We start from the raw sequence: 16,797 nt of genomic DNA on the forward strand, positions 1-16,797 counted from the left end.
CAAAGGAAAATCTGCAAACACTAGGAACAGAAATAGAACGGCTAATTAAGCAGCAGCATGAACTGGAACAGAGACTGAAGCAAACATAGCTGAGAGCAAGACCAAGGAGGCAGAAAAGACAGGTGCTCCATACCCTGTTGGTATATAACCTGGATATCTGCCAGTGTCTTCTGTCAATCCCATGAAGCTTTAATAAAGCGAACTGTTTATGAGTGAGGTTTACAAGGCCCAAGGCCCAGCGCTTGCTTTGCCTCCTGAAGTGATGGAAAACTCTTGGTGAACTTTTCTGAACGCCATGTGCATCCATATTGCTTTTCACTGAAACAAGATATCAACATGCACAATTTTATGCACTTATATTTAGAGAGAGAGAGCAAAAAAATAATAATTCTGCTTTGTGCAACTACAGTACCCTGTTAATGAAGAAGCTTGGTGGGAGGAAAGACTCTTGGGTTTTGCAGTTCTTGGGGGTGGGTAGTGATGGAGAGGGTTGTCCATTGGATATATTAAACTTATTGCCCTCTAGAGGATATATGTTTGGGGAAAACCAAACACTCACACACATGCACTTCCTCTCTTGGATTTATTTAAATTGGTTGATTTTATTTATAACATGCATTGGAAAAGACTTTCATAGTAGACTCTTCTCTAAGGACATGGTACTGCATATTTTATCAATTGGAGACGAGAGAATTTTTAAAAAATCCTTGCTGACTTCTTGGATATGAATTGGATTATTATTTTTTAATTAAAGAGAATAATTGAAAGAGAAACTTCTGCAGCTAATTGATGTGAGCTGTTGAAACCAGGATTTCACCTACAGAGATTGCTAATAAAATACAGAGCTATTTATTATTTGAACCCTTGGAAGGCTTTGTAAATTTAAATGGAAATAGCAGTTGCATGTGTATGCTGTGGCATAAACATATACTCTTGCTACTTTATCGCCTGTCTCATATCTGCCCATGTACTGGCACGGCCATACTTCTACCTGGGTGGAAGAAGGAAAAGAGGTATTTACTAGGGAACTTAAGTTGTCTATACACTACAAAACTATGGTAGTCTGCTACAAGAAATGGCTACATACAAGCTTTCTTAAGAATGGTGAGTGACAGCTTGTGGCCCTCCAAGTCTTGTTGGACTCTTAACTTCCATCAGTTCTAGTCAGTGTGGTCAGGGGCAATAGGATCTGCCCTGCAATCTGGAGGGCCACAAGCCTGGCACAGAATGAACAGAAAAAGCTACCCACTATTGGCTGCTGAAATGATAGGCACCGCCAGGAGACAATAATGAACAGCTGCATCTCTGCCAAAAATATGTATGTGAGCTACACGATTCCTAAAATACAAATTGCAAAGCATTGGAAATAACTGAGCGTTTGAGTAGTCTTGCTGGTGGATAGCATGTACTTAGTAAAAGCTTAAGAGCAACAAGTAAAATTAAGTTATCGAGGCTGTTTTGGGAAGAGAAGAAGCTGGTGGGAACTTCAGGTTTTTCTCTTTCTCTTGCTTTGACGAGCGCTAGCATGCATTTCCAGGGAGCAGAGCAATAAAAGGGAGGCTCTGGTTTCTTATGCTTTAAACCTTGAAGTGATAATATGTGGTTTTTCATGTTCCTTTTTGAGAAGAGGGCAGTGCATGTTCAGGCTTGAGCTTGTCCTGATAGGAGGAAGATGAAGCAGATGCTTGCCTTCCCCTTTCAGGAAGTCATTGGCGTACGGTAAATGCATTATTCCAACTAGATCATTGCTTTGTTTTGCCTTATTAGAATATAGCAGCTTTCCAAAGCTACAGTGCATCAAAAATCTTGACGCCCATGTGACTAAGGGTAATGAAAATAAATTGACATATGCCATTCAAATTGAATTAACTTTCTTCCTTCAGTCCCCCCCTTCCCCACCCCAAGGATGGAGGCTTGAGAGAAAGGCAGCCTCCATTTCAAGTTGCAATGTTTCTTTTCATTTGTTCGTTTGAAATACAAAACTCAACTTGAACTTCTTACATAGGCTCCATTCCTCTTCTCACGTGTGTGGATTGAGACTCACTTTGAGAGAACTGCTCTTTAAAAACAAAAAGGAACCCTAAACAAATGTATTTGTACAAATATGTATATAACTGCTAGAGTTTGTATTTTTAAAAAAGCCATGCATTTCATACTTGTGTACAGTAGCAACATCACATTAGCAAAACATGTTTGCCTTCCAAATGGAACCTTTATGGTGCTGGGGAGAAAGAACTGCCCTCAGTCTTGTACATACAAAATTAGACACTTTCCCCTGTTTAGTGTTACTTCATTGTGTATAAATTAGAACTGGAGTAACTGAAACTGTACAAGTCTGCAGTTTTTCCTTCAAGGGGGTCATTGTTAGTCACCAATTACTTGTTTTTAAGGATCAGGAATTAAGGAGTGTTTGCACACAAAACCAACCAACCAACCAACCAACCCAGAATTTCTTGGGGTTTTTAATGGCAGAAGTATATTTATTTTCAGAATAGTGCATCACTGCGCACCACAAATTTAGCCTATCTACTATATATGCTTGAAAAGTTGTATATTTGCAATTGCACTGAGTCTTGTTTAAAATACATCCAGCCCGGGGTGAACCTCTGTTTCTCCTTTCATGAGGAACACAGATGTTTTGGAAGGGAAGAACTTCCTTTTCACCTGTGTGAACTGGTCCAGGACAGAGTTTGACTTAGACCATTAAGATGAAAAAAGAGCTCAGAGAAGGGTGATGTGGTGGAAGCCATTATTTTGATAAGCCTTTTAATAGGCCTGATTGCTTATTCTTTTCTGAATGGAGGATATCAATAAACTTGAGTGTGTCTTAAATGCCTGGACAGCAACTCCCAGCTTGTGGTAAACCAATTGTGTGATGGTAGACGGCACAAGCAGAACTGGATATTTGGTGCTGTATCTAGTGTGAGCTATATTCAGAGTAGACCCATTGAAATTAATATGGATGACTTAGCACCATTAATTGCAGTGGGACTACACTGAGTAAAACATAGATGGCTACAACACTTAAGAGGTTTGCCACAAAGCCATCTGTTTTCATTGGCATGCAAAATGAAAAACGGCTCTTTGTATTGAGCGAGTGCTCTGTGAATATGCCAACAAACAGGATAGTAACTGCTGCATGAACAATTTCTGTACTTGGTACAACCGGGAGACTGCACACCCCAAATTGTTAGAGTATGTCTCAAGGTATTTTCTAAAGGAAGTGTTCAGACTATCAATTTGAATCAGCCCTTTGCATTTTAAGATCACTTTGAAGGTGGAATTATTGGAGAGCAATTTAATTTGATTGTATCTTTGCCATTCTTTCATAGATGCGATTTGCAAATGCTGTGAGGGCAACTTGACAAGATGAAGGGAGATCTGTAATTGACAAAAGTAGCCAGGGAAGATTCAGATGAGAAATATCAGTGCTGTGGGAGCAAAGGGTTAGCATGAGAAGGAAATAATAATAATAATAATAATAAATGTTATACTGCCCTTCATTCAATTATCTCAGGGCAGTTCACAACATAAAAACACAAAAGACATAACCCCAAAAAACAAACAAAAACCCCCTCCCACAAGCACATTCTTTAAAAAATAAGATTTTATCTTCCTGGGTTGCAGTTCCCACCCCTAGAACAGTTAACCACCTGATCCAAATCTTTGTCACAGACAGTTGAATTTGCCATTTTATATGGGCAAGCCAATCATTATTACCATGACCAGAGCATCTTCATGGCCAGCACTGTACTTTGTGTTTGCACTGAATTGTGGAGTATGCACGGCTCTATCAATATTGAGTTTACTTTACCACTACCATAGTTTTCTGCCTACCTACTTTTCTGTGCAGTAGAAGTAGCTTAGACCACCCAGAGGAAGCAGGCATACTAAATGGTATTCTTTTACCACCAGAGGTATTTAGGTCAGCATATTAGGCCACCTTCTTTTTGAATATTCAGAATGCTTAATTAGAGACCTCTTCAGGGCTACCTGCAGCAAACCGTCCAAATGATAAAAATGGTGATTCAGCCATTTATAGAAGGGGTTAGTAATAAAAACAACAACCAGAGTTTTGTAAGCGCCTTAAAGGCTAACAAATTTGTTATGGCATAGAAGCTTTCATGGGCCTGAGTCTACTTCATATGCATGAAATATTATCAAGCAGTATCTGGAGAAAACTTGCTCTAGGAATGGCATATGTTTTGCAGCATTGTATGTCCCCAGTACGCAACATGACATCTTAATTGGTCTTTAATTCCTGATAATTTAAACTAATTAAATAAGGGAGTTTTCATCAGACAATGGTAATACAAGGATTAGTGCATGCTATGAACAGGGAAAATATATATAGGAAATTGCTTCAATATGAAAATAAAGAAATTAGAAAAAATAAAGTGATGTTACAACTATCTAATGTATTTCTGATGTTCCAAATAAACTGCACATTACTTTTCTTCCTTTTCAAAGCCCGTTCAAGAAAGAAAGTATATTTAAGAGTAACCTGGTCCTTTGGCTGCAAACCTTTGCACTTTTCTGGGATTAACCTCCCCTTGAACCCCATGGAGCTTTATAGACGGAGCTCCCTTCTGCACCATACCTTTAAAGCATCATCATAATTCCACTTTAAACCATCATGATTTACCCCCTTAAGATTCATGGAAGCACTAGTTTCTTTAAGGGTGCTCAAAAGTTGTAAAGAAATCCCTGTTCTCACAGAGCTCATTCTCAGAGTGGTTTAACAATCAGTCCCTCTTCCAGGGAGCTCCGGCAGTTGTAATCCTGGGAGAAAAATAGGAGACTCATAACAACTCTCAGCACCCTTAACAAACTGCAGATCACAGAATTATTTGGGGGAAGCCATGACTCTTAAGTGGCATGATACATGAAGAGCGCAGATGGGCCATAACCAGGACTGAGATGCTAAATCTGTTGTCCAATCTTTCTAGCCTCAAGTCTGAAATGACCATGGCACAATTCACAGAAAGTGTTAGAGAAAAGAACGATCTCTCTTCATTTGGAGACAAAGATATCAGCAGCATTCTTGAAAGGACAAAGCTGTTCCTTCCATCAGAATGTAAGATTCCATCTTCTGTTAACAGAATGACTTGGGTTTCGTATCTTATTCCTCTCTTTCTAGGCTTTTAAATTCAAGTGCTACGTGGTTTTCAGACACAGGTCAGCTTGGCAGCCAGTCCCGATATCTGTTCTAAATGAGGAGGTTACTCACAGATTTGGGTTCAAAATCTTGGTACGCCCCAGCAAGTTTTTAATTCCATTTCCTGAAGAGCAACAACCTTTACCCAGTGTCAAAATCACAGTGTTAGTTGTTAACAAGTTGACATCTATCTGTGAGGCAACCTACATTATTCTTTGTTTAGAAAATGACAGTAATTCCTCTTGGCGGCTGTCTGCATGTACATGAAAGTGGTAAATCACAGATATTTTTGTAACAGAAATATGCATACTTAGGGGTAGGGTTACTGTCATCTGAGGACATCTGTCATGCAAGAGGGAATGCTGACAGACCTACAACACTGACTTGTATATGCATGTAGACAACGTTCATGGAATTTTAAAAGAGTGCGCAAATTAGATGATGTACCCAAGTATGTACATCACTTGACTGCATTGAAGAGTGTCATATTTCAGGTGATGTTGGGTGATGGTTCTAACTTGGAATTAACATTTGTGGCAGCTCAGTCATACATGCAAGCAATCACTTGATGTTCCCACTGAGGTTAGTAGCTCCCCTCCAGTTACTATTGACTGCCATCCTTAGCAAAAAAATAAAATAAAAAATACTCTGCTCTTATTGATGATTAATTTGTTTGCAACTCATTTCCTTCAAGTTAATCATTTGCAAATAGTACTAAGGCTTAGTAATGAGGACCAAAACCACCTGTTTTCTAAGACAGCAGACGTGTTCTACTTTAAAAGTGCATCTTGTTCCTGAAGAATAGAGGGGTGGGAGTGTTCTTTCTGTTCATAATATAATTTTAGAGTAAACAAGCCCCTATGAATGTTACTTTATTCATAATCCTTTTAAAGCAAGGTAGTTTAATATTTTGAAACAACAGTAGGTGGTGCTAGAAAACACTTCATATCCTCTAGCAAAAACAAATTGAAGGGAAAACGATGCCATATCTGTGTGGATCTCTCAGTTCATTACAGGTGTTGAACATATTTTTCCAGAAATGATTATATTATTTATCTACTTTGAGTGCTGATAATTTCATTATGTCCAATCTTCCATTTGTATGTATGTGTATTATGACAAAAATATAGAAAATAATGGCTTGACTAAATCATATTCTGTAGATATTTCTGTATAAATGATGCCCCCCCCCCCCATACATGGATATACATTATGTATATATTGGACTTTGAAATAATAAATGCCACAAACAAATGTGCGGCTGCTTCTGTTTAGTATTTCTGACAGCAACATGTCTGGGAAAATACTTAATTTTGACCCTCTGTACATAACCTGCAATGTATGGATTTTTAAATGATGATGATGATTTGTAAGCTGTCCTTCACCATAAGGCCTAATGTGGCATACAACCATTAAAACAGTTTACAAAGCTGTTTTAATCACAGAAAGGTGGGTCCTGTAAATATGTATTTCAGATCAGTGTTAGAAGCAGATATGAAAGCTAGGAGCTAAATGACACCTGAAACCTAGTTTATGGGTGCAACAATGGAATGTCTAGGCGTGCTTTTTAAATAAGAAGAATACAAAGCTGAAAATGAAGAAATATTAAAATATTTCTTAAGTATTATATACATTTTTCACATGGTCTAATAGTCCTTCCTCTACCCACCCCCCTAATCTTCTTAAGAGGGTCTCTTCTCTAGTCTTCGGAGAGTAGCTGGAAGCATAGCTGTCAATTTTTCCCCTTTTCTTGCGAGGAATCCTATTCAGAATAAGGGAATTTCCTTTTTAAAAAAAGGAAAACGTTGACAGATGTGGTGGGGAGGCAGAAAAAAGTCCTACTTTCCTTCCACTCTGCAGTTTTAATCTGAAATCTTAGGCACAGGACTGTGCCCAGAGCTCAGAAACACTGCGCTAATGAGATTCTCTGTCGCAAAATGCACCTAGAACAATGGGAGTTTCAAACACTGTTTCAGGTGTCAAATGCCCAGGGTAACGTATTCAGCATTTACTGGAAGTTATATAATGAAGATGGCAGACACACCTTTAAGGGGAGGGAGGGGGGGCAGAACAATGAACAATATTGGGAACAGTAGCGCAGTTCCACTTTCCACTTGATAGTGTGAAACCTAAAAAACTTGCCTTAAAAAAAGGGGTCCTATGATCCTAGCTGAAAGCTATAATTTACACTTCCCAGCATACCTTTTTATTGCCTCATTTCCCCCAAGCACAAATTGGCCTGTATGTGAAAACATGTCCAGGATTGTCTGAGAAATCACAACCTATTTCTCTAAGAAAGGCTGTAGTACACCAGGTGTGCCTAAACCAAATTCTTAAGCCGGACACAAGGAGTTTCAACAGGATGAATCGTACGCTTATATTGCCAGAGACACACAGACAGACAGAAAGCACACAAACAAATACAGTGCTGAACTTGGCTAGCTGAAGCAGACTGGGCAGCCCTGCTGGGGCCGGAATATCAGATTTCTGGGGATTTGTCATAATGGTATCTTCAAGTCCCTTGGTGCATGTGCTGTGTGAAAGAAATGATAAATTGTGTCCTCCCTAAAAGAGGGCACATGTGGGGGTGAGATCTGGAGACTGACCTCCTGTGTTGTGGGTGGGTTGGATCGTTAGCCACAACACCCGATTAGTAGGTCCCTCAATGTTGGGTTCAATCTGGCCAATGGGGCACAGTCTGAATAGATCGAGGGACCTATTTATACCCATGCTTCTCCTTTTGGCTCGTCCATCCAGAACACCCGCCTTCCTCTTCTTAATTTTAGGGCTTTGTGCGATTGACCTTGCTATGCCGTCGTCTGTCATTGGGACAGGGGCACGGCAGGAATTTCCCCACTTGACTGATTGGCTGTTGCCATTTGGGCTTCACCTGCTGCATAGCAAATCGTCACAACTTGTAAGGTTGCGGATAGGCTCTGGTTCAGGTGATAGGGATGGGAGAGCGGTCTCATCATCCCTATGTTAAGGGTATTCAGTTAAAGGAATCCAGGGACTCAACTGGTTTGTTCAACCCCCGAGAGGGGGTTGTGCCCGTGCCTGAGTCCAGGGGGGCATCTGGGTGGTGAACATAGTCTGTTCCCGGCTTTTCACCTACCCAGGTGTTCACCCTTGGCTGACCTGCTGGTGCCCCGGGTCAGCGCTGCCTGCAAGGGTGCAGGGAGCTAGTCGAACCAGAGCCTATGCAACCACTCACCTACTGTAATCAATAAAGTTGTGGCCTAAATTCTGCCAAAAACCCAAACTAAAATTTGAGTCAAGTGTGAATTTATTTAGAGGGGAGGTCTCTGGGTCTGAACACGCAACTATTTTGCCTTCTGCCTCCTGTCTAGCATTCACAGTTGCAGGCTTTCAACTTTTTACAGCACCAGCTTGATCTCGGAGGCAGGTGAGAATGGGACACTCCATTTATATTTCTTTTTAAAATGTTGTATGCAATGCCCTAATGCAGAAAAACGGGTAATATTAAATTAACCTTGTCAATGTTGAACTAACCTAAGGCAACTGCCAATTGTAGAAAGCTTGGAGCTCAGCTTAAGTCTTAATTTGCTATACAGGCAACAACAGAGATGCTGTTTTCGGAGGGGGCGGGGAGGTGCTGGCAGTAAACAATCTGTTTTTTTTTTTTATCCTTGTAGATTCTTCTGTAAATTGCATTAACATTTTATTTGCATTTTTAAAAATCCTTTCCTTCTTCCAAAGCTCAATACGAAGAATGTGGTCCCTCCTCCATCTTCCTAACAGACTTATCAAGTATCTTAGATTAGCCTATAATCTGTTCAGTGCTGCTAACACAGCGGTTTGACTTCACCCCCAGAGGGACAATCCAGTGTTTCTAGAAACAGATGGATGCCAAGCACATTGCATAACCTTGGTGGCTACAAGTATGTGTTCAAACATTGGTCCCTAAACCTAGGGCACCCCTCTAAGCACTGTACCACAGTGAGGGATAAAGGAGAAATTAATTCAGTTCACGTGCTAATCCCAAAACTACTGAATTTGTAGTTCCAAAACTGAAATGCAGATATCACCTTGAAATCCTCACATCTCTGAATTTTGTGTTGCAGTTCTGCAACCCAAGAAAATGTACAGTGGTACCTCGGGTTACATACACTTCAGGTTACTGACTCCGCTAACCCAGAAACAGTACCTTGGGTTAAGAACTTTGCTTCAGGATGAGAACAGAAATTGTGCAGCGGCGGCACAGTGGCAGCAGGAGGCCTCATTAGCGAAAGTGGTGCTTCAGGTTAAGAACAGTTTCAGGTTAAGAAAAGACCTCCAGAATGAATTAAGTTCTTAACCTAAGGTACCACTGTATTCAGAAATGTATGTTTTAGAGAAATGTGTAATAGTGAAATAATGTCCATGATCACATTTAAGCACAGTTGCTTGTAAAAATGTGTATATTAGGAGGCATGTGCACAAAACTTCATACCAACTCTAAAAAACCAAAAAACTGATGCAGAAATGGGGCAAAGTAAACTTAAGACTGGAAAAAAGAGAAACTGAAACTGGCGAATCTGTGTATCCCAACAGCACATCACCTTTCTCTTGCCTTTCTCTCGAGTACTTAAGTTATTCAAAAATATTTTATTTGCTTAATCTGCTAGGTATTGGAAGAGTGGGCTCTAAATAGCGTCTCATTTTAGTGCTACTTTGACTAAAAGCCTCTGCTATGACTGAGCATTGCATTGACCATAGTTTTGAAGAGTGCTTGTTATGGGGAATAACTGAAATGCAAATAATGGACAAAAATAAAATCAAAAACAACCGGGGAGCAATTTCTAAACAGAGTTCATATTCTATTCATAAATAAGATGCCAAGCGCTGTATAAGAATAGAAAAATGACAAGTTGCTTACCGAAAGCACACAATCTGAAAACATGACCCAAAAGAAAAGACAATTTGGAGAAAGGGGAAATTGCACAAGCTACTGATCATAGGAATAGGAAGAAACAGAAGTCAGTCCATCAAGAGTGTAAAGCAAACGAGAAACAATTAGTTTTTAATAATTTATTAGCCTACATGTACGAGTTTTCCACTGCTCACACCAAAAGGGCTCGAGCCTACCTAAAGCTTTTTATTTTCACAACTGGAAATTCTCAGTGTTTGCAACTCCTCTTTGGTCAGGAGAAGGCGCCAGTGAGTAGTCTCTGTGACAAAAAACAATGTGCAGAACTCCCACTGAGGATTCTGGGTGAACGAAGATCTGTCGGGGCCTCGGATTGCCTTCTGCACTCTCAAAGCATATCTCTGAGCTTCAAGACGAAAAGGAAAAAGAAGCAAAAGGCAGAGGTGGCTCGCAGGATCATAGCAAACAGCGCCTTGTTTGCTTTGGTCCTGCTCTCAAGCACTGGAGCAATGCAGCAGCACTTGCCTGAATGAACCCCCCAGATTGAATGGTCAGGATGCCACCTGAAAGTGAAACCTGCAGAGGCAGCCAGCAAAATATTTTAAGGAGCCGTGAGAGAGGAAGCATAGAGATAAGACAGAGCACATGGTGCACGTGAGAAGTGGAGGATTGATAAGCTTAATGTTTGGTGAATGGAAGGACTAAAGAGAACAGAAAAGGAAACACAGATAGGCGGGGTCCCGGATCCCTCCACGACTCCTTTTTTCCTTTAACAGATATGAGAAATGCAATTGCACATAAGTTGGCTCAAAGACAAAACCCAAACTGTTGTTGAAAAGGCTGAAGGGTGATGTTACCAGTAGAAAAAGAAGACAGAATATTGGGGGAAGTGGACACAATGCATTCTGTCTTCTGCATATTTCCTTTGGGATACTGGGTTAAACCACAGAGCCTAGGGCTTGCTGATCAGAAGGTCGGTGGTTCGAATCCCCGCGACGGGGTGAGCTCCCGTTGCTCGGTCCCTGCTCCTGCCCACCTAGCAGTTCGAAAGCACGTCAAAGTGCAAGTAGATAAATAGGTACCGCTCTGGCGGGAAGGTAAATGGTGTTTTCATGTGCTGCTCTGGTTCGCCAGAAGCGGCCTAGTCATGCTGGCCACATGACCCGGAAGCTGTACACCGGCTCCCTTGGCCAATAAAGCGAGATGAGTGCTGCAACCCCAGAGTCTTCCGTGACTGGACCTAATGGTCAGGGGTCCCTTTACCTTTACCTTACTTACCTGATATTAGGCTTTCAAATAAGTGTAAGACCTGTAGTAATAAGGACAGAGGGAACAGAAAGTCGGATACTGTCCCTGTGAGAACAGGATGCTGAGTTACATGAACTTTGGTCTCATCAGACAGGGCTCTTATGTTTCTATCTGCTTTTTTGTGAGACAGGAGCAAAACCAAGAAAGGGCACAATTAAACTTGGCAGATGTATTTCTCTGTATGTCGAAATGGATTTCCATTTGGGGTGATTTCTATGCAAAAGTACAATATAAACATTCACTGAAACAGAGATGTTTCTTGTTCTGCTTGTTCTCCAGAAGCAGCTCTGTATCTCCAGAGGTGTGGTCCTCCATATCATTCCCAACAACATCAGAACAACCACAGCTTCCATACCCCTGCTGCATCTTATAAACAAATGTGTCAAATAATGGCAGGTCTCATCAGTGAAGGCAGATTTGGTCTCTCTTCTATCTCTTTAAGGGATGCAAGTGGCGCTGTGGGTTAAACCTCAGTGCCTAGGACCTGCCGATCAAAAGGTGAGCTCCCGTCGTTCGGTCCCAGCTCCTGCCTACCTAGCAGTTCGAAAGCACCCCTAGGTGCAAGTAGATAAATAGGGACTGCTTTCTAGCGGGAAGGTAAACGGTGTTTCTGTGTGCGGCGCTGGTGCTGGCTTGCCAGATGCAGCTTAGTCACGCTGGCCACGTGACCCGGAAGTGTCTTCGGACAGCGCCGGCTCCCGGCCTCTTGAGCGAGATGAGCGCACAACCCTAGAGTCGGTCACGACTGGCCCTGATGGGCAGGGGTACCTTTACCTTTACCTTTACTATCTCTTTAAGAGGCCACACTGGAGAGTTCCTATTGGCTTCATACCTACCCCGTTTCGCTGTGTGTTGACAAGGCATGACAATCACCACCTTCTGCTTCAGATGGCAACAACTGATTACAAAAAACAACCAAAGCTTTCGAGAGGAAATATTCATAAAATCAGGATACACCATCTCCAGCTTGGACTAATGTCTCAGAGGAAGAGGAACATCTTCCTGCAACAAGGAGAGTCAGATGAAGGCGTGGAGGGCAGGGTTCCCCCTCTTTGCCACACATGCATATTCCTGGAGAGCTAGTGTGAGTAGTGGTTACAGTACTGGATTAAGGCCAGGGAGATCCAGGTTTAAGGCCTCACTCAACTGCAAAGTTCACCAGGAGATCTTGGAGCAGTTGCACTCTCTCTCTCTCTCTCTCTCTTTCAGCCTAGCCTAACCTAACCTTATAGGGTGGTTGTAACGATAAAATCGAGTGGACAGAAAACCCTAACACTACCCTGAACTCTTTGGAAATGTGATGGAATAAACATTTCAGAAATAAATACCCACGAATTATGGGTTGTAGGGTTACCATATTTCAAGAGGTAAAAATCTGTTGAGCTTTTTTAGGGCAACTGCCCTAAAACCCCTGAACAATCCCTGAACAGGAGCCCAGGTCGCCAGAGCCCAAGCCTGAACCAGAACCGCATGCATGCATGCACACCTACACACAAACTCAAAATCCAGGGCATTTGCTTTAAAATGTAAAATTCCCCCCGAATGAGCATGTAGGACCCCCAAAAGAGGACATGTCCAGGAATTCCCTGACGTATGGCAACCCTATGTAGACAAGGCAAAGCAGGATCAGCAGTGTCCTCTGCTTGCTCAGAGTAGTGAGCAAGCCTAACCCGCAATCCTTTATAAGCTGGCAGGGAATATCAATTTATCAGCTCTGCCCGACTGTATTGTGATTAAAAGGCTTACTTTGGCCAGAAGTGAGTGGTGGCACATAAGGTGAGTCTCCCTCAGCTCACAGGTTCTGAACCTGATTCTTGACACAAGTTGACAGGAAAGCCTTTATTGGTCCGATTGATCATTCGAGAGAGAAATTTAGATTTTTCTGTGGTTTAATTAAAATATATCATAAGCCTTTATTTGATCCGTTTCTGTTACTGTTGTTACTTCCTCCAGATCTGATTATCTCTGCCCATGAGAGTGCTAAGTGGCCTGTAAAACAGTTATTGCTATATTGGTTCCTTCTAAAGGCAGTTTATCAAAACAATGGCAATAGTAGTTTATATATAGTATTAGTATCATCCGCCATCACCCAGCCTGGAATTCCAAGCATGTTCTGACCTTCAAATTGATCTCAAAGCAAAGTATGCTCCTTTCCCATGCATGCCACACTTCTTCTGCACTTCAACAATGAGACTGCTTCACCCAAAGCCACATGGTGCTAGAAATTCAGAATCTTGTGACTGAAGTGCCGGTCTCTTTGATTATATCAAGCGACTTAATTCCCCCAATAGGCCAATATAAAAGTAGAAAGGTTTAAGAGAAGGAGAACAATTATTGGTAGTTAGTTCCCGAGCAGAAGAAGCCATACCGAGCAACAGCACACACACACACACACACACACACACACACACACACACACACAGACACAGTGTGCCCCCTTCCTCCATCTTGCCTTTTCAGATCCTCACATGAGACACTGTGTGTACGTGCCAAAACCTGTTCACTTGCTGTAACCGTTTGTGGGCCAGCAAAAGTGGTTTGATAATAGAACCGTGAAAGGCAGCCTTATCTTTTGCACCACAGTTTGTTTTCGGGGGAAGAGAAATTAGCTGTGTCACTGCTGGATTCAGCATGTTGTTATTAGTCTAGTTCGTGGACTTTTTTCTGAAGTTTGTAGTCATGGGGAGAATTCTGATCTGGTCCTGGGTGACAGAGTATGTCTTTACACCTCTGAAATCTAGCTGTATCGAGATGTCAGATATTCTAGTTGATTTAGAATTTGAGAGAAAGTGGAAATAAAAGTACCTGAAGAGGCATGTTGAGGTGTTGGTGGGTTTTCCACAACAGTTACTTTCTTAGACTCTGCCACTCCAATGATCCAATTAAACCCCGGTTGGCTCAGCTGCCTGTTGGCATAGCATTCACCAGCATAGCCTGTCTGGCAGGTATGGTGGCACCCAAAGCAAATCCTCTGGCTCTCTCAGGAAGTGGCCTAATAAGGATCTATCTGGTTGCATACACACCATACATTTAAAGCACATTCACCCGCCCACAGATGATCCTGGGAACTGTAATTTGTCAAGGGTGCTGGAAATTGTAACTGTGTGAAGTAAACTACAATCTGGTGGGGGTGCTTTAACTACTATGTGTGTACGCAGCACCAGTGCTTTTTTTCCCTGGGGTGAATCAGGGGTACACATACCCCTAAACATTTTGTGAATCTAAGTTTGGCCTCATTGAGGGGCAGTATTTCAATATGAGTAGGAAAATGAGAGTAACCCTAAACATTTTTTTTTAGATAAAAAGCACTGCGCAGCCCTATGATTTTGGTTTAACTGCTGAGGCTTTCTCTCAAAGTTATTGCAGACTGTAGTTTGATGATGGCCATAATAATTCTCCATTAGAGATTCCAGTCCCTCCTTTCAAACTGCACCTCTTATGAGGTTTATTGGCTGCTGAGACCGTTGGTAAGATTTGTATGTATTCTGTGTCGTTTCGTGTCATTTCATTATCAGTTTTAACAGGGAGAGCACCTTACCTAATCTCTATGCTTTTATAAATGTGGCATGCATTCTTCTTATCTGCCTTCCTATCAACCAAAGATATGCTTTTACCATTGTTAAGGAGACAAAGCAACAGTCAGCAAAGGGCAAAAAAGAAATCCCACACGCTCAGAAATAATTCTCTTTTGTGTGAACTAAGCAGAATGACTTCAAATCCATGTTTTACATCAATACAAACATTGCTAAAATACTGGAAAACGCCTCACAAACAAAATTTCCCAATAATTTAAACTATCGCTCCTCCTGAGAACTAACTCATATGGTGCATGTTGCCAGGATTGTAGCCAAGGTGGGGCCACTGAGAAACAAGAAGTTTCAGGATACTTGGGGAGAATCCCAAGGTTTGCAGAAGTACAAAAAATATTTTTAAAACCCCTAAACAGTCCAAATAGGATTAAGTGTGCTTTGTAGTAGTCATGGAATGCAGAAGGACAGTATGAAAAGAAATACAAAAGGTTATGCCAATGAAGTGGAATGCCCCATTTGGATGGAATGACTGAACAGGGGCACTCCTTTAAAGAGGCAAGATGCCCCCACCTGCAACTCAGGATAGCACTTCATACATAATCTAATGAAATGAATTTCAGTCCTCAAAAGCTTATTTCTTAATCGTTAAGGTGCCAGATAATGTTTTCCTTGCATTTGTGCATAATATTCTCCACACCAAGACCAGGGCGGCTATTCTCCTGGCTTCAGAGGGTAGGACCCAAACCAATGGATTCAAATTGCAGGAAATGAGATTCCAATCCTGCACTGTAGTGGGTTCGACTAGATGACCCTTGGGTCCCTTTCCAACCCTACAATTCTTTTATTCTGTTCTAAACACTCATATTCTGCCAATTAACCCATCTGCTTTTGCTCATCAAACACTTCATGTTACAGCTTTCTAACAAACAGTTTATCATACCTTGGGATGGTTGGCAGGTATTGTACTGCCAAGATACAATCAAAACTCTCTCTCTCTCTCTCTCTCTCTCTCTCTCTCTCTCTCTCTCTCTCTCTCTGTGTGTGTGTGTGTGTGTGTGTGCGCGCGTCCATGTATTTTACTGGAAGAGCTGATGAGACCACAGCCCATTTTATTGCATGAATCAGATACAAATGAGCTGTCCCAAGGGATGACCTGAACAACAATATAAAAACAGTGGTATTCACTTCCCTATTAAAAAAGCAACTTGGCAAACATCACAGGGTTGGGATTCCTAATCAAAAGAGATTCCTTGCTCCACTACCAATGGGGATTTTTATTTTTTATTTTTATGAGATGGGCTGGACTTCCCACCTTCCTGTTCAGGGAAGAAGGGTTCTTCCCACCCACACCTCGCAGGCCACAATCTTGGCAGCTGCTGCACCCAATTTCTTTGGGTCCTCAAAAGTCCCACCCCAGCCTCTCCAACCCTTCTAGAAAGTTCCAGCTGCTTACTGTATCATGTTCACAGAAAAGTATCAGAGGTTCCCAATCTGCTCTTGAAATGTTTAAAAAGCAGGCCAAGGCATGTGATTTACTTAGTCATTCATTCATATTTTTTTATTCCACTCTTCCTCCAAAATCAGTTTAGGCAAACACTCCTGTGGCAAAAAATAAAATAAAATGAGAAACAAAAGCATTTGAAACAAAAACAATCAGACATCTAAAATAAATTTAGGAACAGGTGTAACCAAATCATATCCCTTGGATAGGCCAGTTGAAACAGAAAAGTTTTCAGCAAGTGCCTTAAAAACTACAGGGGTGGTGTGTGTGCCTGATGTCAATCGGCAGGGAGTTCCAAAGAAGAGAGGTTTCCATGTTAAAGGAATTTTAAGAACGGCATAATATACTGATGGGAACAGGAATAAACAGTAGAAATTCCTTCTGCCTAGACAAACACCACTAGCTTTGCCCCACAGGTTGGCTTCCCGGG

General features: G+C 41.6%; 1 protein-coding gene and 1 long non-coding RNA gene across 4 annotated transcripts in view; one reads left to right on the plus strand and one right to left on the minus strand.

The window, feature by feature from the left end:
• Positions 1-6,412, plus strand: part of CCDC186 (coiled-coil domain containing 186) — a 45,023-nt gene extending 38,611 nt beyond the window's left edge. For all 3 annotated transcript variants that reach the window (XM_081863029.1, XM_081863028.1, XM_081863030.1), the window contains one exon: positions 6-6,412. In XM_081863029.1, the coding sequence (XP_081719155.1) occupies positions 6-89 (84 nt within the window). In that variant the 3' untranslated portion in view covers positions 90-6,412. The remainder of the gene's footprint in view (positions 1-5) is intronic.
• LOC309342538 overlaps positions 1-16,797 on the minus strand; it is a 65,273-nt gene that overhangs the window by 25,050 nt on the left and 23,426 nt on the right. Inside the window, exon 2 of the long non-coding RNA XR_014156890.1 lies at positions 16,320-16,465. This is a non-coding gene — a long non-coding RNA (uncharacterized lncRNA). The remainder of the gene's footprint in view (positions 1-16,319; positions 16,466-16,797) is intronic.

Source organism: Podarcis erhardii (assembly GCF_964252035.2).
Source record: "Podarcis erhardii genome assembly, chromosome: 5".
NCBI classification, from domain to species: domain Eukaryota; kingdom Metazoa; phylum Chordata; class Lepidosauria; order Squamata; family Lacertidae; genus Podarcis; species Podarcis erhardii.